At 38.2% G+C, this 22,173-nt stretch overlaps 1 protein-coding gene across 4 annotated transcripts in view; it reads right to left on the bottom strand.

Annotated features, from left to right (window-relative positions):
- The window catches only part of SLX4IP (SLX4 interacting protein), a 182,918-nt gene that overhangs the window by 18,968 nt on the left and 141,777 nt on the right, over positions 1 to 22,173 (bottom strand). For all 4 annotated transcript variants that reach the window (XM_034641468.1, XM_011224336.3, XM_019799163.2 and 1 more), the window contains 2 exons: positions 8,909 to 8,986; positions 5,653 to 5,741 (listed from right to left, as the gene is read on the bottom strand). In XM_034641468.1, coding sequence (XP_034497359.1) covers positions 5,653 to 5,741; positions 8,909 to 8,986 — 167 coding nt within the window. The remainder of the gene's footprint in view (positions 1 to 5,652; positions 5,742 to 8,908; positions 8,987 to 22,173) is intronic.

Raw genomic sequence — 22,173 nt, 5'->3', positions numbered from 1 at the left:
ACCTAGAATATCTCATCCCCATCACCTGCATTTTCATTAGGACATCGCACCTGTCAGTCCATATAAGGGCAGGTGTGTGATGGCTGTTGTAGTCCGATTCAACCCAAAGAAAACAGCCCATCTGTAGGCCCTGCTGAGGGTGTGGCCCTAATCTGTTCTTCAACTATCTGGTGACCATGTTCTGACCCTGAGCACTGGCCACAGGTGACTGGAAGAAGAGAGGGCAGTCAGCCTCGGGAGGAAGAAGGCAAGATGGTGGGCACTGGAGAAGTCCCGCTGCTACAGGGTCAAAGGAGAGCCTGGTCCCAGAGAGCCTCCTGCTTGTGTGCACCCCAAAAGTGAAGGCCCATTAGTACAGGTAGACTGAGCATGTTTATCCCTTAAACCTAAAAACCACAATTATCACAACACTGATCAATATACAGAATAAAAACTACCTCACATTACAAACTAAAACAAATTCCACAAAAATATAAGAAAATATAAGTAAATATCTGTCCAACTATGAAAACCAAAACACCAAGATCATCAAAGGCAGCAATCATTACAGAAACCATAAAATTGAGGACATACACACCTACCACACAGCAGTGTCATAAAACTGAAAGGTAAATGATAAATTCACTAAAAGTTCACTTTCCTTACTATGTAAGAAGTTTTTAAACTTCTTTTAAACAGAAGTTTCTGAAATACAAAAATACCAATAGAAAAATGGACACAAACACACAATTCACAAATGAATGGGTCCTGGCTAAAATAAGTACATAGTGACCTCAGCTATCAAGTATCAAGTATGGAGGGGTACAGACTAGGTCATTAAGAGAGGTCGTCTTTAGGTTGGGAGTTGTGGATAATTTTTACTTTCTTTGTTTATATTTGGATTCTAGAGTTTTTGTACAATGAACATGGACAATTTTGGTAAGCAGTTATTAAAGTAAAAAACTAAGTTCAGAACACTGTGGGAAATGTGAATTATGGAAACAACCTCTTCCTCCTCAAGGAATTTTTCCTAGTGCTACAGGAATCTCTGGTTAATGGCTTCCAAGTAATTTACCACTAGCATTGTTTAGGAAATACAATAAGATGAGAAGAATGGATTCTTAAAAAGCTTATGACACATCATGAAAAACCTAGAAAAAAATCCATTACTTATTTAATTTTTTGATACAAAAAAAGAGTTCTTTTCTTGAACAGTCTGATTTATATTTATGCAGAAGTTCCCTTATAAAACTAATTCTGTCAGTAAGGGTGCAAAGTTAATGCATAGTGAAATTGTTAAGTAGTTTATTTCTTCTAAAAACAGAAGGTCTGAAATGTTTCTTTATATATTCTTTTGATCTTTCCTAAAATAAAATGTAGCTCTATCCCCCCCCCTTTTTTTTTACCACAACTTGTAAATCTACAAGTAAGGTTCTCTTTTGTACAAAATTATTTTACGGTTGTTATTTAGCTACATTTTCATCTGTTTCCTCAGACAGAAATTCAGTGTGAGAAAGGATTTCTGAGATCATCTGATACCCTCCCCCTTGACTGAGATGAGGGCTAAGGCCCACAGAGGTTCAATTATGACAGCCAAGCTAAAAATAACCGCGGCTAGCATAGTTTATTGCTTCTTTAGACTCGTTCTCTTTTCAATTTTATACTCATAAACGAGCAGAATTCTTTACCATTACAAAGTAGTTTGACTCACGTGTTCAGTTTAGTGTTAAATAGCTTCTCCCGTCAGGACATGCCAGTGATGGTCCCCTGAGCGGATGCTATAGCGAGGGCCTACCACATAGGGCCTGGTGACTGGGGTATGTCTGCAGAACCTTGACGCTATGTCACAGTTTGGCCACAACCCCAATGGAGCATGAGGCAGAGAATTCAAATATCTTAATTATATATCCACTTTCAGGCAGCACTGGTGTACTACATGCCATTTTTAATTAAAAAAAAAATCACAGACTTTTACAGCAAGAAAGTAATTTAGAATTTGGGGCTTTCTTCTGAATAGCAGAGAATCCAAGTGTACCATTAAGGTGCAGAATGGATACATCTTTAAAAAGGAGGCTCTATTTGAATTACATTTTTTTTTTTAGGTCACCAGGGTAACCTTCAGTACCCCTGATCTGGTAGACTACAAGCTCCTTGAAGGCAGACTACAAGCTCCACTTTCTTATTTCTTCTTTGTTTCCCCAGTGCTTACCAGGGCTCCTGGCATAGAGTCAGCACTCAGAAATTATGTTCAAGTGTGACGGTAAGAACAGATGGGAAGGATCTCCAGAAGATAGGAGTGCCTGTAACCAATGCTCTATGAGATAATAGCTCTGTGCTGACCCTGAAATGTCCCAGATACATACAGAGTTCTATTTACCCAATAAAGTTATTACTTTGTAAAGTAATTACTTTGGTGATTACTGGCTATTCGCTCTAATAAAGAAATAATAAAAATAATAATTTTTAATTTCCCAAAAGCCCTAGAGCTTTACATCTGAGGGAAGAAACAGCCTTAACAGAGGGACCTGGGTTTGTAAATATGAAAGACAATATTGTTGAAATGGAATATAACTGAATGTAATCAAAATTTACCTTATGCTTTTCATATTTCTCAGGAAAAAAAGGCAAGGGAGAACAAACGCCACGAGACAAAACAAAAGGTAAAAACCCTCAGAAAGACTTCCCAGCTCCATTCCTAGCAATAGGTCAAACACTGAGGCTACAAGGGCCTCGAGATTTCTTATGAGAAACTGTAGTAAGAAAAATACAGTGACTCATCTCATAATAATGCCCTTTCTTCCCAAAGTACACATCACAATTCCCACATCCCTGGCACATGGGCACTCGGTGCAGAGTTATTGCAACATGGAGCATCTCCCTGCACCAACGCCCCTCGGTGGGCGACAGAAATGCTGGGGTAACAGACCTCCCTGGTGCAGGGGGAGGACATTAGGGGATGGCATGGCTGCACCCATTCTGCCCTCCAAAGGAGGGAGATCACTCCCTCTGTACTGCCTGATCGGGAACAGCGGTTCTTTTGTGCGGCTACCTTTAAGAACCGGAGAGCTGAGTGCAGCTGGCTTCCTTCTATACAGGCTGAAAGATTCCCCTGGCAGAGCAGTTCTGAATAGGCACTCCCAGATTTCCTAACCAACTGTCATTCAGACACTGAGGAACCAAAAGGAAAAAGGAAAAAAGGAAGAAGAAGAGGAAGAGCAGGAAGAGGAGGAAGAAGGAGAAGGAGAAGAAGAAGAGGAAGAGGAAGAGGAAGAAGAAGGAGAAGAAGGAGAAGAAGACGAAGAAGAGGGAAAAGGAATCTGCTCCTTGAGGCACAAGCGAGGCACCCAGGCTGTTGCTTGGTTAATGGCTCACTCCCCCCTCACTTCTGCGGCCATGGAAGACTGAGTTCAGTAAATACTTATAGGCAAATCACTGATGTTTATTGACATAAACGCATCTCCAATACAACTATTTAGGAAGCCAATTTCCCAGGCCTTGCCCAGTCAGACATTCCTGGAGAATAACTACAAACAGAAATGAGATGGATCCTGCCCTTTGTCGAATATCAATGTGAAGTGATAAAGAAGTCAGAGCTTTCCAGAAGTTCAAGGAATACGCACACAAGAACCAGATATCACTGGCTTTGGGCATCTGAAGTATATAACAAGGAGTATGCACACATTCTCTCAGACAGAAGGCAATTCTGGGAAGGAAGGATGGCTTACTGATCCTCAAATGGCTGAGACAGGTGGGCTCTGCAGAAGTCAAACATCAGTGGGGTGAAAGCTCCAGGGCACCTAGGGTGGAAGGACCATTTTCTTGGCTTGATGGGCAATCTGCAGGAGGGCCCTTTGCTAGGCCTGGATATTTCACTGTTTCTAGGGAAAACAAGCTTAAGGAACTGGTGGACTGGAGGCATGAAAGGAGAAAGGGGTGTACAAGCCTGTGTCCAGGCAGGGAGCTGGTCAGTGGCGCTACGTGTTAGCTGACTCCCGGGTGCATGTCTGGGAAAGTGTGTGTACGTGAAGGCACAGAGGCGTGGAAGAAGAGCAGCAGAAGAGACAGAGACTGAGCACATCTAAAGAGAGTCACTGAAAACAATGAAAGATCCTCATGATATAAACTCTGAGAGTGTTATCACCAGAAGTCAGAACACACTGAAGATAAGAAAACTGAACTGGCTTATGTAAAAGGCTCAGACTAGTCAACTGTTCAGAATGAAAATTCTTAGCATGTAGGAAGTCCTCCAGATTACAGGATTTATATGACAGCAGCTATAGAAAACTCAGATCTGTATAAAGACCAATGCCCCTAGGGAGGATAATATTTCATTTGTATTGAAATGTTTTAATTCACCCTTAATAATTTAAGATATTAAGTATTAATATTACATATCATACAAGCAATGACACTTCCTGGTATAGTTAATTGTTGTTTTCTTAATCACTGCTCTGAGAATCAAGTTATATTATAGTTGTTTCCCAACAGCATTACTACTTTACTATTTTTTAATTTACTAAGACAACTCTAACATCCTGGGAACATTTCAAAGAATACACTTTTAATATTTTTCACCAAATCTGCTTCATTTATGCCATTTAATTGATAGATGAAGAAATAAGGGTCTCACTGGCTTTCCCAAAGGACTCATCTGCTCCAAACAAAAGCTTCTCTGCTCTTTACTTTTCCTAGGTCCCTATTCACCCTTCTAGTCTCTATGAATTTATTTAAGATGAGGTAAGAAGCTGCTTTTAGACCATGTGGGCCAAATTTCACATTTCATATGGATTAAAAAATAATAAACATAAGGAGTAATCTAATAGTCCCATAAATTATTTTAGAAGCATAATAATCATGTCACACTTCATGTCCGGCCTTCATGTCTGCTAGATTTTTTTCCTCTTTGTTAAAGCTCAAGTAATATATCTAAAAATATGAAAAAAAGTTTGCACAGAGGTAAGTTCAGATAGATTGGACTGTGGCTGCAGCAAGACATACAAACACACATACACAAACCCCAATTAGGTTCTTTCAAGTGTATATGTTGAGCTTACAAGACAAAGCTGTAAGCTACAATATTATGGGTGAGTTTTCTGTATCTATTGAACTGCATTGAGAACTCCAATGAAACACAAATGAAACAGGACCTGACGAAGCTTAAGACTAAGCCTGAGAAAAGGACAGAAAACAAGTCCTATCAGCAAAGAAACAAGACACTGGGGAAAAGTACTGATTCTCACGAAAATGTCAGTGATTCACCATGGAATAAAACTCAAAAGCCATTGACCCCAATGAAAGCTTCCAGTGGAAACATGTGGATTTCGCTTCATTTCACTGAAAGATTTTGCTTTATCTCATTTGAATATTATCATAAGCATCATCACAGTTTTTGTGATATGTTGCTTTCTCATTTAAAATTGACGTGGAAAAGATATGGTTGATCAAACTAAATTTTCAAGGGGTTTTCAGGAAAAAAAAAAAAAGCAAACAAACTAAAACCCATCAGTTAATATTATCATGCAATAGGTAGGACATTTTTAGTCCCTTAAAACATGCATTGGGTCCCTATCCCAATGCTGGATAGCCAAATGATAACTGAAGACAATACTTTTTTCGATTTTTACAGTAAGTTGTCATTTAAGCAGATTTATTTATAGAATGTTTTGTACATACCAATTCTTCATTCTGACTTGCCAAAAGATCACGATTGAATGAAAGCTGACTTACACAGACCACAAATCTGTCAGGAAATATGCGGAGCTCTGCACAAAATGAAGAAAATCAAGTTACTAAAGGCATCAAAAATCTATGCAGAGGAATGCTTGGTCCCAGATTTTTCAGTTATAGTTACAAGCATGTATGTATAAGCCACATGTCTCTTCTCCTCCTCTCCTTTCAGTGTTTGCAATCAGTAGGGCGGGGCAAGCACAGAGCTCTAGGGAGCACCCAGGAGGTTGCAAATTGGTCCACCTGAGCCCCTGGACCATTATATTACATCCCATGAAACCCCCAGGCAGGGCCCTTGCAGCCCTCCCCCTGTATCAGTTTGCCATTGTCTGACCAGAACTCACATTTGGGAAATAGGATCAACGTTCTTTAATGAGTGTGCGGATTTATACAGGAAGAGAAAGAATAGGAGATAAAATCTGAAAACTCACTGACGTTCTTACTAATTACTTTATTTATCATCTCTTTGGTCAACTGGTCTTCGATCAGTCCCCTAAACTAGAGGGCAAATTCCCAATCTGAATCAGGCTATGAAAATAGCAGTGTCATTAATAGGAATAATAATGAGGAAATAGTAAAATACGTCATAGCAAAAATGATATAATTACACTACACTCACACTAATCTATCACTACATCTTCTTAAAGCAAAACCACTGACTTCCAGATGGAGAAGGCTGAAGGAATCACAGAACTGGATGCCCCAACATTCAATGAAAAAAAGAATATAAAGTGGTAAATGCCATCTGTATCTTTCCTCCTCTCTCATCTGTCTATCCATCCACATTCACTTACGCAGCCTCCACCTACCTCTGGAGTGATGTTTAGCTGATGCTAACAGTGTATATTCTAGGTGGGAGGTGAGGATCTTCTCCCTTCTTTATACTTGGTTGTATTGTTCTAATATTTTTATAATATACATGGATCATACTGATAAAAAAGCCATTTTTCTAAAAGAAAAAGCTTCCCTCTTAGATGACCAATATTTTTAAAGAGGGATGGTATGAATCAGATAAGTGAAGCCTTTTACATACATCGTTCATTTCCAACAGTGGATGACAATGTGAGGGACTGACTAAGGGAAGAGTGCCTCTTAGCCTGGTACGCTCAGGAGCCAAGTGTGAAGGTGCTGATTACAGAGACACACAACTTAAACACAGTTAACACCAAACCACCTGGCTAGGTTAAATTACACCAAAGGCCTAATGAGTTGATGTTCTAGTAACAGCCATCTCTTTACCTCTCCCCTAGATCACTGCTGTGTCCTTGGTGATCACTCTTCCCTATTCTGTTTCATCCTACTCAGTGCAAGCAGGTTACCAGTTCTAAAAAAAAAAAAAAAAAAAAAAAAAAACCAGCTCCACTTATCCTGCTCAAAACCCCATTCTGACTCCTCAGTATCTACCATATGACCTGCAAATTTCAAAGCCCTCCCTGAGTGGGACCTAACCTGTCATTCTGGTCTTACCCCCACTCATCCTCCTCATATAGAAATCCCCATTTCAGAAGGCCAGAGTGTGTGGAAATTTTGACCTCTCATGGATGTTCTACCTAGTTAGAAGACTAGGGATGAATTTTGAAAAGCCAAATAAATAAATAAATAAAAAGTCATTAACATTTATTAATTCTTTTTTTTAAAGATTAGTTATTTAGTTATTTATCTGACAGACAGAGAGAGGGAGGGACAGAAAGAGTTACAAGCCGGGGGAGCAGCAGAGGGAGGAGGAGAAGCAGGCTCCCCACTGAACAGGGAGCCTGATGCTTGGCTGATCCCAGGACCCCTGGATCACGACCTGAGCTGAAGGTAATGCTTAACTGACTGAGCCACCCAGGCGCCCTTATTCATTAATTGTTAAAATTTCTTTTAAAAAATTATTTATTTATTTATTTGAGAGAGAGAGAGAGCCTGCACGCACGCAAGAATAGGGGGAGGGGCAGAGGGAATGGGAGAGGGAGAAGCAGACTCCCCGCTGAGTGCAGAGCCCAACAGAGGGCTCAATCCCAGGACCCCAAAATCATGACCTGAGCTGAAGTCAGATGCTTAATCAACTGAGCCACCCTGGCACCCCAATTCTTAAAATTTCTTAATGAGATAAGTGGTAAGTAGTCTGCTTCTCACTTTCAGGAAGGGGGAACTGAGCCACAGAATTCATTATCTGCCCCCTGCCCAAAACCTAACATTGAAATAAAACTCAGTAGATCAGAATTCAAATTCAAATGATCAGTTCTATCCAATAATTCCTCTGATTTGTCCTTCCATTTCTTCCTCTGAAAAATAAGAGTGCTAGAATGATGAATTTTGAACACTTTGGGGCCAGGTACTGTATAAACAGAAAGCAACTTCTGTATACCTTTTCTTTACTTAGGTCATAACTGAGATTTTTATTATTTTAATACTTAAATAAAGTAAAGATTTAGGCAGTAACAATCTCTACCATACAAGGTAGCTAGTCTTCATTTTAACAGACAGATACAAGGTTAACTGGCTTCTTTTACTAAGAGAATTGAACAAAGTGGAAAGCCCCATTAAGAGACCAATATATCTGAGTGACACTTAAAGTTTAAAAAGTGCAGATCATTGTTAAGATTCCAAGAGCAAATCTCCATACAGTTTATTTTCAAAGTCCCTGTTTCATATCTTATATATTAAAATCATCCAAGAAGTTCAGTTAGATTTTCTTTCCAATATTCAGATCAGCTTGGAGAATTGTCATTAGCATCTGACTTTATTGTTGTTGGCTGGACGTGCTTGACATCATTTCCCCAGTGGACTTCTTGACTTGGGGAAATGAGGAGGGAAGCTGGCCTTGTCACACACCTAAGAAAGGCTCTGACAGCTCTGGGCTGGGAAAGCATTTTCTCGTGTACACACTTGTTCTGTATCCCAGGGACTTGGTGTGCACAGACAAAGATGAAGTGATTCATAGTTTAACTGCCTGTCAAATCACTCTGGAAGCTCAACGAAAGTGCTGAGATGCAGCAGGAGAGTGAAGCATAATGTGGCTCAGCTCACAGTTCTCAGGCAGTAAATCAGTGAAAATTGAAAAACAAAACCAAAAATCACAAATGTTTAGAAATATTCTTAATTAGTACTTCCATTACACAAAGGCAATGAAGCAAGTTGGAATCTTCATTCCTTAATTTTCATTCCTGCTCTAGAGCAAGTTAATAGTGCCTGACAACTCAAGAAATCAGTTTCTTACCAGTACTCTCTGAACTCCTGAAACAGTGAAGGCGTACCCCTCTCTTGAGGAAATAGGCTGTGATTTGAAAGCCATAACCTGTAAAGTGAAAGAGGACATCATTAGACTAAAAGCTTGTTTGCCACCAACTCTCACAAGCCTCCCAGTGCCTACTACATAGTATATGTTCAATAATTATTTAGCAAATGAAAGAATAAAAAGAATCAATAGAGGGACTCATTTGAGAGGAAGGGGTAAACATTACAATCTGAGCTCTTCTAGCCAGCCAAAGCACCTGGCTGGGATGGTCTCCAGTCCCTGAAATAGCTCAGTTACTTTGTCGGTACAATGAATTCAACAAGAATTCTCTACCCAGTAAGGTTATCATTCCAAATTGAAGGAGAGATTAAGAGCTTTCCAGATAAGCAAAAGGTAAAGGATCACCAATAAACTGGCCCTATAAGAAATGCTAATGGGGAGGGTGCCTGGGTGGCACAGCGGTAAGCGTCTGCCTTCGGCTCAGGGCGTGATCCCGGCGTTATGGGATCGAGCCCCACATCAGGCTCCTCCGCTATGAGCCTGCTTCTTCTTCTCCCACTCCCCCTGCTTGTGTTTCCTCTCTCACCGGCTGTCTCTATCTCTGTCGAATAAATAAATAAAATCTTTAAAAAAAAAAAAAAAGAAAGAAATGCTAATGGGCCTTCTTTAAGCCAAAGAGAAATGGCACTATTAATTATAACCAAATATATATATTTGAGTATAAAATATTAAAAATATATATTTGGTTATGATTATTATATATTACATATTGATAAGTAATATATATTATATATATTCACATATACGTGTATATGAATTAAAGTAAAAAAATCTCACTAGAAAAGGAAAATATATAACAAACGTAGTGGACAAGTGCTCCTAAAGCAAGCATGAAAGTTAAAAGAAAAAGGTAGTAAAATTCCCTCAAATTACAATAATTAGTTAAGGGCAGCATAAAATAAAAAGATGTAAAATGTGTCATCAAAAAATATAAAACATGGGGGAGGGGTAATAAGGTAAAGCTTTGGAATGTATTTAAAATTTAGTTGCTATCAACCTAAAACAAACTGCTATTTACATATGATATTTTATGTGAACCTCATGGTAACCCACAAGGGAAAAAATATATAGTAAATACACAAAAGAAACTGAGAAAGGAAGTTAAACGTAACACTAAAGAAAGCCATAAAACCACAAAGAAAGAGAGAAGGAGAAGAAAGGAACAGAGAGAACTACAAAAACAAGAAAATAATGAAGAAAATGGCAATTAAGTATATACTTATGTATAATTATTTTACATGTAAATGGTCTAAAATCGCCAAAAGACACAGAGTGCAAAATGGATAAAAGAAACAAGACCCATCTATATGCTGCCTACAAGATATTCACTTTCAGAAGTAAAAACATACAGATTAAAAGTGAAGGGATAGAAAAAGATATTCCATGCAATGGAAATGAAAAGAATGCTGAAGTAGCTATACTCGTATAAAACAAAATAAACTTTAAAACAAAGACTGTAATCAAAAACAAAAGAGGGCATTAGATAAAGAGGTTGATCCAACAAGAAAATAAAACATTTATTAATATATATATGCACCAGACAGAAGAGCCCTGAAATATATAAAGCAAATATGAACAGACTTAAAGGGAGAAATTGAAAGCAATACAGTAATACTAGGAGAGTATAATACCCCACTTTCATCAATGGATAAATCATCCAGATGACAACAACACCACAATATAGAAACATCAGCTTTAAACACATTAGACCAGATAGACTTCACAGATATATACAAAGCATTCAATACAAAAGCAGAATACACATTTTTCTCAAGTGCACAGGAAATGTACTCCAGTTTGGATCACAAGTTGGGCCACTAAGTAAGTCTCAATAATTTCAAGAAAAGTGAAATCATATCAAGCATCTCTTTCAAGCACAATGGTATGAAACTAACAATTAATTAGAAGAAGAAAATGGAAAAAAATCATGAAAACATGGAAATTAAACAACATGCTACTGAACAACCAATGGATCACTGAAGAAAACAAAAGAGAAATAAAAAAAAGTATCCATAGACAAGTAAAAATAAAAATAGGACATACCAAAATATATGGGATGCAGCAAAAGCAGTTCTATGAGGGAAATTCATAGTGATACAGGCCTACCTCAAGAAACAAGGAAAATCTCAAATAAAAAATCTAATTTTACAACTAAAGGAATCAGGAAATAAGAACAAACAAGGCCCAAAAATTAACAGAAGAAAGGAAATAATGACCTGAAGAGAAAGAGAGACTAAAAAGGCAATAGAAAAAAAAAAAATCAATGACATGAAGAGTTAGCTCTTTGAAAAGATAAACAAATTTGACACTTAGCTAAACTAACCAAGAAAAAGAGAGAGAGAAGAAGAAAGAGAGAGAGAGAGAGAGAGAGAGAATTCAAATAAAATCAGAAAGATGAGAAGTTATAACCAATACCACAGAAATACAAAGGATCGTAAGAGACTATGATGAAAAATGACACACCAAAAAACTGAACAACCTAGAAGAAATGAATAAATTCCTAGAAACCTACAATCTTCCAAGATTGAATAATAAAGAAATAAAAATCTAAACAGACCAGTAAGGAGAGTGAAACAGTAATCAAAAACCTCCCAACAACAAAAGTCCAGGACCAGATGGCTTCCCTGGAGAACTCTACCAAACATTCAAAGATTTAACACCTATCCTTTTCAAACTCTTCCAAAAATTGAAGAGGATGGAAAGCTTCCAATCACTTTTTACAAGGCCAGCATTACCCTGATACCAAAACCAGACAAGGGCACCACAAAAAAAGAAAATTAAAAGCCAACATCCTTGATGAACATAGATCCAAAAATCCACAACAAATATTAGCAAAACAAATCCAACAATACATTAAGAGAATCATACTCCATGATCGAGTGCAATTTATTCCAGTGATGCCAGAATGGTTCAACATCTGCAAATCAATCAATACTGCACATCACATTAACAAAATGAAAGCTAAAAATCACAGGATCATCTCAATAGATGCAGGAAAAATAATCTAACAAAATTCAACATCCATTTATGATAAAAACTCTCAACAAAGTGGGTATGGAGGAAATATACTTCAATGTAATAAAGGCCTTATATGACAACCATACCTAACATCATACTTAATGGTGAAAAGCTGAAAGTTCTAAGATCAGGAACAAGACAAGGATGCCCACTCTCACCACTTCTATTCAGAAGTAGTATTAGAAGTCCTAGCCACAAACATTAGGCAAGAAAAAGAAATAAAAGGCATCCATACCGGAAAAGAGGTAAAACTGTCACTACTTGCAGATGACATAATAGAAAACTGTAAAGGATACACACACACACACACACACACACACACCCAAAAGACAACCCCCCCCCCAAAAAAAAACCTGTTACAATAAATGAACTCAGTCAAGTTGCAGGATACAAAACCAACACACAGAAATCTGTAGTATTTCTATACACTAATAACAAAACATTAGAAAGAGAAGTTTAGAAAACAATCCCATTTACAATTCCATCAGCAAAAGAATAAAATATCTACTAATAAATTTAAACAAGGAGGTGAATGACCTGGACATTTTAAACTATAAGGCACTGAAGAAAACACAAATAAATGCAAACATATCCTGTGCTCAGATTGGGAAGAATTAATACTGTTAAAATGTCTGTACTACCCAACACAATCCACAGATTCAATGCAATACCTATCAAAATTCCAGTGGCATACTTCAAAGAACTAGAACAAATAAGTCTAAAATTTGTATAGAACCACAAAAGATCCTGAAAAGCCCAAGAAATCTTGAGAAAGAAAAACAAAGCTAGAGGTATCACACTTCCTGATTTCAAACTATACTGCAAAGCTATAGTAAGTAACATTATGGTATTGGTACAAAGACAGACACACAGATCAATGAAACAGAATAGAAAGCCCAGAAATAAACCCACACATATATGGATAGTTAATCTATGACAAACGAGCCAAGAACATACAATGGAGAAAGGACAGTCTCTTCAACAATGATGTTGGGAAAACTGGACAGCCACATGTGAAGAATAAAACTAGACCACCATTTTATATTATACATAAAAATTAACTCAAAATGCATTAAAAATTTGAATGTAAGATCTGAAACCATAAAATTCTTAGAAGAAAATATTGTGTTAAACTCTTTGATATCAATCTTAGCAACATTTTTGTGGATATGACTCTAAAGACAAGGGAAACAAAAGTGAAAGTCAACAAACTGGACTATATCAAAACTTAAAATCTTCTACCCAGCATAGGAACCATCAAAAAAAATGAAAAGGTAACCCACTGAGTAGGAGAAATTTTTTTTTTGCAAACTATATATCCAATAAGGGTTAATATTCAAAATACATATAAAATTCATATAACTCAATGACAACAACAAAACAACCTGATTAAAAAATGGGCAGAAGAGAGGCACCTGGGTGGCTCAGTCAGTTAAGCATCCAACTACTGATTTCGACTCAGGTCATGATCTCAGGATTGTAAGATCAAGTCCCATGTCAGGCTCTGCACTGGGCATGGAGCCTACTTAAGATTCTCTCTCTCCCTCTCCCTCTCCTACCCCTTCCCCCACTGCTCCCCCTCTCTAAAAAAAGGGGGAGGGACAGAAGATTTGAATAAACATTTCTCCAAAGAAGACATACAGATGGCCAACAGGCACATGAAAAGATGCTCAACACCACTATTTAATAGGCAAATGCAAATCAAAACCACAATGAGAGACACCTAACATCTGTTAGAATAGTTATTTTAAAAAAAGGTTAAGAAATTACAAGTGTTGGTGAGGATGTGGAGAGAAGGGAACCTTTGTGCACTGTTAGTGAGAATATAAATTGGTATACGCACTATAAAAAACACAGTGGGACACTTGGGTGGCTTAGTCGGTTAAGCGTCTGCCTTCAACTGAGGTCATGATCCCAGGGTCCTAGGATGGAGTGCTGCATCGGGCTCCTTGCTCAGCAGGGAGCCTGCTTCTCCCTCTGACTGTTTGTGCTCTCTCTGATGAATAAATAATTAAAATCTTGAAAGAAAGAAAAAAAGAAAAGAAAAGAAAAGAAAAAACATAGTGGCCTCAAAAAATTAAGAACAGAACTACCATATGACCTTGATACTCTACTCTGTGGTATTTATCCAAAGACTATGAAAACACTAATTTGAAAGATATATGCACACCCATGCTTACTACAGCATTATTTACAATAGCCAAGATATGGCAACAACTTAGGTGTCCATCGATAGATGGATAAAGAGGATGTGGTACATTTATACCATGGACTACTACTCAAAAATTTTTTAAAAAATGAAATCTTGCCATTTGTGACAACACAGGTGGACTTTGAAGGTATTAGACTAAATGAAGTAAGACAGAGAAAGACAAATACCATATGATTTCACTCATCTGTGGAATCTAAGAAAACAAATGAACAAACAAAATAAAACAAAAACAACAGACTAGTGGTTACAGGTGGTGTGTGGGGGGGTGTGCAGGTAGTGAAAGGGTGAAGAGAGTTATCTGGATGTTATCTGGATGGTGATGGATGGTAACTAAAGCTGTGGTGCTCACTTTTTAATGTATATAGATGTCAAATTATAAACAAGTTGTCTGCAACTTAAAGAGAAGGGGGCAACTCCGTGAAATACTACATTGCCCCTAAAAATGAATAAACTACAACTCCAGGCCCTGTCAGAAAAGTCTCACAAACAAAAGTTTAGGTAAAGAAGCCTGATACAAAGGCATATATTCCATCTAAAAATGGAGACATTACCATTCGTCTCATAGAGTAGCAACAGAATTTCACAAAAAGTACCAGCATGGTTTCTTCTTCTCTCCCTCTCTCCCTTCCTTCCTCCCTCCTCTCTTCCTTCCCTTCCAGCTCCTCCGGGTATAAACTACTTTGTTGCTGACCTTCCTGAAAAGATTAAGGACTTTGGAAAAGAGGGGTAAGCATCTCCAGGTTCTAAGACAACCTCAGAGACAGTACTATATCCATGAATTTGGAAGGGCCAGGAGTTAGAAGAAGGGGTCTACAGGACCATCAGATTCTTCAAAGTCCACAATTATAATTGTTTTGAACTAAATTTTATATATATAAAAAAACCGCAAAGAAGTTCCCACTTTTACATACGGTAGCCTACTGACACCCTTGTAGAAAGATCCAGAACATCGTGACTGCAGATTTGACATCTGTCTACATAAGCTACGGCTTTGACAGCACAACTGCTTCAGTCCCAAGGATTGCGAAATAAGAGTGACATCTATGACAGCATAATCTCCAGACTTACAGAGATGAAATGTATTTTTTCTAAAACATTTGAAATGGGTTGCTTTTTGGTCATGTGCCTTTCTTCTGCGTAAAATGTCAAACAAAATATGCACACCACTGGCATTATTCTGAGTGCTTTAAAACAAATCCTTTATTCCTTGGTCACTGAGAGTGGAAGAGACTTCTCTGTTTATTTGTCCTACTTCTTGGCGGGGTGGTGGAGGTCGTAAGAAAGGAGTCCTTAACAATTTGGAATTCACAAATATACCCAGAAAAATTTTACAGTGATTTTCAAAGTAATGATTTATAAAGTTAGTCTTCCAAAGGTGTGAATAACAATAACAAGATGCAGTATCTAAGTCATTCTGCCTCTGCTGGTGCATCATACTTAATATTTACAGCTCTAGGTGACTAAGACTGAGATTTTCAAAAATCTTCTCCCTATACAAAATCTCCAGCAATAGAATGTTATTATTAGGAAGGGTCTAAAACTGAAGTTGACTACCAAAGCTACAGCTCTGAATTCAGGAAGCAAGGTGTCTGGACATACCTTGAGTGATAACTAAATCTTACTTGGTAAGCTAAACAACAGTCACTATGACACCTTCCTCTACAGAAAAAGAAAGCAGTATAAAGAAAACTGTAACTAAGCGATTACTGAAATTACTAGGAGAACTGAGTTCATTGAACCCTTCTCCTCATCCTTCCCACCCCTAAGATAGGATTATGCTGAAGAGAATCATTCCTAAACTGGCCATTTGTAATGATTTCAGTGGAAAACCAAGCCCCCCAAACCACCCCCCCATGGCATCTACAAGAAAAACAGCAAGTTTAACATGTAAAAAGATTTACACCTGCTTAAACCAAATTCCACTGGCCATAGGAAATTTTATTGTTTAAAGAGAACTTGAAGAGAGATTAAACACAAAAGATACTGTGTCAGTTCTTATGGCAAACTAATTTTGATATATAAACAGAGAAAATCACTGCCACTGAAATATAGTGACTTGAAATGCTACAGAGATGTATTTCATTTATCCATAGATAACAGGCAGTGATAAAGACTACATGCTTATCTTTGCTCTTTAATGTAATTAACTTTCCTCACAGAGTTCAGCAGGCCACTGAGATTTTGTACTTACCCAAAGCTAAAGCAAAGTTCCACTATTCTCTAAAACTAAATAGCAACTTGGCAAAGAATCCAGGAGGCCCTTTTCTTTTCCGTTCTCCGGGCCTAAGCTCCAAGCTTGCTAACACTGATGTTCTAAATGCACAGAACTGGAGTCAGGAGGAGACTGGGATTGGGGGACAAAATGGAAATCATAAAGTGAGCATCTCTTCACTTGAAAACTACCTGACAATGGCATTCCAAGATTCCGAGGCACTTGTAAATCACATGTAAGTATGCCTGCTTTCTTGCCAGTTGCTGTGGTCCTCCTAAATCTAAGAAGACTGTCTTTAGACACAGGAAGAGACTGGGGTTAGGAGGAGGACAATTTTGTTGTGGAATCTGCTTTCTACCAGGAGTCCTCGGGTATGTGTATTTCTAGAAATAATTTATATTTCTGCACTGCTTAATGTCACTCGACGTCCAGCATGAGCAAGAGTCCATTCCCCCCCCCCCACCGCCCACTGGCCTCCAAGCAGCCCCCAAGGGTCCCCAGTCCAGGCCTCTGGCATTCTGTAGTTTGTGAAGACCTGCTGTTCTACCTTTGTTCAGACCTCTCAACCTCCAGTGAGGCCCCAAATGATGATTTGTTACCAAATTAACATTCTTGTGGCCCACCTGGTCATTCACCAAAGAGCATTAAGTCTCCAGGGGGAAGGGATTCGGTGATATTTATGAGAGAAAGAAAGAGTGGCACATGTTTTAAGGATGAACCTGCGTTCTGCTATTTTATTCCATATTTTGTCTAAATAAACTGCTCCAAAATGGCTTTAATAGAAATTCAGAGACTTCATGAATAGAAAGGGGAAAGCAACAACACAAAAATCAAGTATGGGTTGAACAAATTCCATCCTGGCTTAGCAGGAGAGTAGATTAGTTTTAAGTAGTACCGTGCTCCAGTGAGTAATACTTTTTAAGGGAGTGGTCGTGTATTGGGGTTGTTATATTTCATAGTCCCGAGACACTGAGAACAAATATCCAACATGGAGTTTTTATGGTAAAACTATCCAGCTTCACTTGCTTTCCAGGGGACTCAGAGCCAAGGTGATGTGAACCTCCTCCAGGCTGCCAAGAGAAGTCTGGGGTACAGTGCATCACAACGCAAAGCCCTTTCCCACAGCTCTTCTGAGAGCATGTGGAGCCTGGGAAAGTGCCTCTGAGCGGCCTGCTGAGCCATCAGGACTGCAGGACAGGTGAGCATGGCTTCCTAGCTGACTCCACCCAACGCTGCTCATCTCTCCTCCAGCCAAGCCTTCTCCCAAACCACAAAGCAGCCTCAAAGTAGGAAGACCTACTTTGTCCCACAGTATGTCTCCCCTTAAAATGACCTTCTCATTATTATCTCTCACAATCATGAAAAATGTCAAACATCCAGAAAAGTAGAAGAATAGTGCCATGAACACCCCAAACCCCACCATCTAGACTCAATAATGGTTAATATTTTGTCATATTTCATACACTTATTTGGTAAACCATTTCTTCTTTTTTTAAAGATATTATTTATTCATTTGACAGAGAGAGAGAGAGCGAGCATGCACAAGCTGCAGGGAGGAGCAGAGGGAGAGGGAGAAACAGATTCCCCGCTGAGCAGGGAGCCCCACCAGGACTTAATCCCAGGACCCGGGGCCACGACCAGAACCAAAGGCAGACACTTAACCAACTGAGCCACCCAGACATCCCTTGGTAAACCATTTCAAAATAAATTAGACATCATGACCCTTCACTCCTAAATATGTGAGCACAGACTCATATATAAGAAGACATTTTCCTATATCACCAGGATACTGTATTCACAACTGAGCATGACATTATTGCTCTATCAAATAACCAAATTCGAATTTCTCAAACTACCCCCAAAATGTGTATCAATGATTTTTCTCTTGAATTAGAAGTCAGCCAAAGATCATGCATTATATTTAGTTATGTCTCTTACATTTCCTGTAATCTAAAATAATCTCTCCCTTTCTTTTATTCATAACTCTTTCATTTTAAAGAGATCAGGCTAACATTCAGGATTTGAACATTACAAAAAAAAGGCCCAGTTAACTAAATACAAATTTTCAACCTGCATGCTCTTTTATAATGTCAGCCCTTTATTAATTTTGATAGCTTCTTTAAGTGCTGCAGGAAACAGCAGGTTCAAACTAATGCTGTAATTATAATTCAAAGTCTGGGGCATAGATGACTTGAAGATTTAGTCCTAAAGATTAATGTCAAAGAAATTAGACCTTAAATTTATAAACACTTAAATTTTTAGCAAAGGTAAGTAGGTAGGATAGTGGTCTCATACTTGTTTTAAGAAAGGGCGCTTGGTGGCAATCAGATGACTGTATGCTGACCTGGAAGCAGCTCCACGTTGAGGACCAGTTCAGACTTGTGACTGCTTCCAGTCTGAGGTCATGAGTCAGCTCTCATTCTCTATCTGAAGACTTGGTGAGATTTAATAAGAGGGTAGGAAGGAAGGGGCTGAGAGCTACCAAGTACTGACACTGTCCTCTATGCTAGACTAGACCAGGAACATATAAATCATTTTAAAAATGAAGAAAATGTGTATTTGAAAGCTATTTTGTTCAGGAAAATGAAGTTATAACTCATTACTTCTGAAATTGTCCATTCAGAAAGTTATACCTGTCCTTATCAGATGGCCAAGGACAGACAAAGCACAAGTGTGATACCTTCATTTAGAACATACAGAGAGGTTTAGTATAAGATGGAGACCTTGGAAAAGCTCTGCTGGGGCCCTTTGAAACATGTTATAGGCCAAAGTGTGATCTTCACCACTGCTGGTGATGGGTGGGGTTGAGGACAGGGGTTGTTCTGTGGGAACCAAAAAACAAGAGTCCTACCATAAGTTTAAGAACACACACACACAGGATCCTAGTTTAAGACCACAATTGGGAAACAATTTGGGTGGGTAAGTGGAATATTTGGTCCTGGGCTAAAAATTTCACTTATTACCCAAGACATTTACAGACTCCAAAAAGGCTCCCTTGAGATAACATTTCACGTCCTTAAATAAGGACAGTACTGGACTCTGAGTCACAATAAAGCTATGTCTATTTGATGCCAAAACAAATGGGGCAAACTAGTTAGTTCCATGAAAAAACCTACGAAGAAAATTATTAGTTGAGGCCAAATTTACTTAAAAAATTTTTTTTCTACCTGTCACTTCATTGACTTTGTATGCAATACCACTGACCACATGTGCTATTAATTTTACTATCTATGGGATCCATCTGAGAATGTTACCACTGAATGAAAAAGCTTCTCAGGCAGACAAAAATTAGAAGAAAACAAATTGAGAAATTATCGCTTCTAATTTCTTTCCGACACTGCTTTCCCATTTTTTGATTTATGAAAGTACTCCCTTAACATTAGGTATAAAAACCATGTTTAGAAGATGTGTAAGCACCGATGAAATGATATTCAAAACAATGGTTCCCACAATCGTAACTCTGCCAGACCATGCATAATAATGAGGATGACAGAACTGGGTTTTATAAGTACCTTTGGGTACTTATAAAACCCAAAGTCCCCTACAAAATCCTTCCCTCACCTTTAAATAACTATGCATAAAAGACAGAGATTTTTTTAAATAAACCTTCTCAATGACATAGCTAGTTGTTTGAACTGCTGGCTGTTCAAGCTGGCCCCTCTGCAACAACTTACACACTTCCTGTGTGTAGGACGAGCTCCAGATGAAGCAAATCTTCTGTGGCCTCCCTGTCTTGCAGGGGGTCCATCCCAACTCTGCAATTCTATGACCATGTGCAATGAGAAAAAGAGTTTAGGAACCACTGGAGTATTCTAACAGGATCACAGAATCATAGGACAAGAAAGATCCTTGTAGAATCAATCCGTTCACTTCCTGCTTGTCCTAGCTGGGACCATATTTAAATCATATTTAAAAAACAATACCGAAATTCCAAAGGAGAAGATGCAACACCTAGCCACGTGCAACTTGATTCTTCATCATTTGAACTAAGGTTGCAAACTTACATGCTTTAAGGGGCAGGAGAGTAACATGGGGCTGTGGAAAACTGGGGAAAGTGTATGCTTGGCTTACAGAAGACAGGAGCTACTGAACTCCAGCCTCAGCTGCCACTGGGAATTAGGGCACTGGGGTACCAGATTTAGGCCTTTCCAGAAAAGCTGAATATCCAAATTTTAAATTAGTGATGAACTAAGATATACCAAGCAATCCAAATACAGTGTTTCTGAGGGCGGCTTCAGCTTTGCACTGCCAGTGTGCAATCTGTAATCTAAATTCTTCACGCTGTAGCTGAAGTTCATTTTCTTGTGTTCTGTTTTCGGCAGAGCTGAAAGAACGCTGGCCGCTACCAAATGCTTGGAGATAGGTAGTCAGTTTCAATCTAGTCATTTACTCTAAGCTAAATAAACCCAGGTCCTTAACCTTGCTACACAGGACATGTTTATCTACCTTTAAATCATTCTGACACTTCTAAGTCCTGACATTAAAGTTACACAGCTAACAGTTTGACTCAACGTGGGGGAAAATGAAAAGACTGTACAATTTTAGAAATCATTAATCATGTCAACGTGTGAGATCTGTATTTTAAAAATCACAAAACTTACATTTATTAAAAAAGGACTTGAAAAACTTTAGTAACATACCACATTCTGGGTTGGAAGGGCTAACTATTATAAAGATGCCAATTGTTCCCCTATTTATTTATTTAACAAACATGTACTTAGTGCCTATTATGTACCAGAAAATTCCAATCAAAATCACAATGAAAACATTATTTGTGTGTGTGTGTGTGAGGGTAGGAGGCAGTTTGGAAGTTGTCAAAAACAATTCTAAAATTAATCTAGAAGAATAAAACCAATAAGAATAGCTAAGGGGAAAAAAAACTCCAAATGAAAAAAATTTTTTCTAATTAAAAGTGATGTATACTCAACTCGATGTGGAAAAAAAAAAATCCCCAACTAGACAAAAATAAAAAGGCATAAGGAGAAACTTAAATTGCCAGTAATCTGACCACTCAGAAACAGTTACTTCTGTCACCCTGACTTCTGACATCCTCTAGATCTTTCCTCAAGATATATAAATACATATATATTTTAACAACATGGAATCACATGACAAATGCTGCTTTATAACCTGATTTTTCTTTTTTAAAAAAACTCAATGTTATGCACATTGACTTTCAGTATGATATCACTTACGAATCCACTTTTCCTCTTTTCGCAATTTAATATTCAATAGAAGAGGGCTCCTATCATCTGCAGTGCCAGCTCTGCCACATATATACAGGCCCCTCTTTCAGAGTTATTTTATTCCACTGACTTATCAGTCAATATGCACTGTATCAACTACCTAAGCTTTATTTACAGTAAACCTTAATATCCAGTAGGGCAAGTTCTTTTCCTGACCCTCAACACTGTTTCTGGTCTTCTTCTTGAGTACTTACAAGTTATACCTGCTCCTCTATGCTTTCATATAGCTTTTCGTATTAGCTTGCCAAGTTGCAGGAAAAAATTCTGTTGGGAGTTTGATTAGAAAGGCCCTGAATTTACAGATCCATTTGGAGACATATGGGACTTCCTATACATCTGACATGGCAGACCTCCCAACTATTTTTAAGGATTTTTAAAAATCTCTTTCAATAAGGTTTAAAATTTTTCTATGTAATGTTCTTGCATACTTCATTAAGTTTATTGAGGTACTTCCTACTTTTTATTGTTGCCATCATACATATTACTTCCTAAAAACTTC

Source organism: Ailuropoda melanoleuca, chromosome 13, assembly GCF_002007445.2.
Source record: "Ailuropoda melanoleuca isolate Jingjing chromosome 13, ASM200744v2, whole genome shotgun sequence".
NCBI lineage: Eukaryota > Metazoa > Chordata > Mammalia > Carnivora > Ursidae > Ailuropoda > Ailuropoda melanoleuca.
This window is presented reverse-complemented; position numbering and strand designations above follow the sequence as displayed.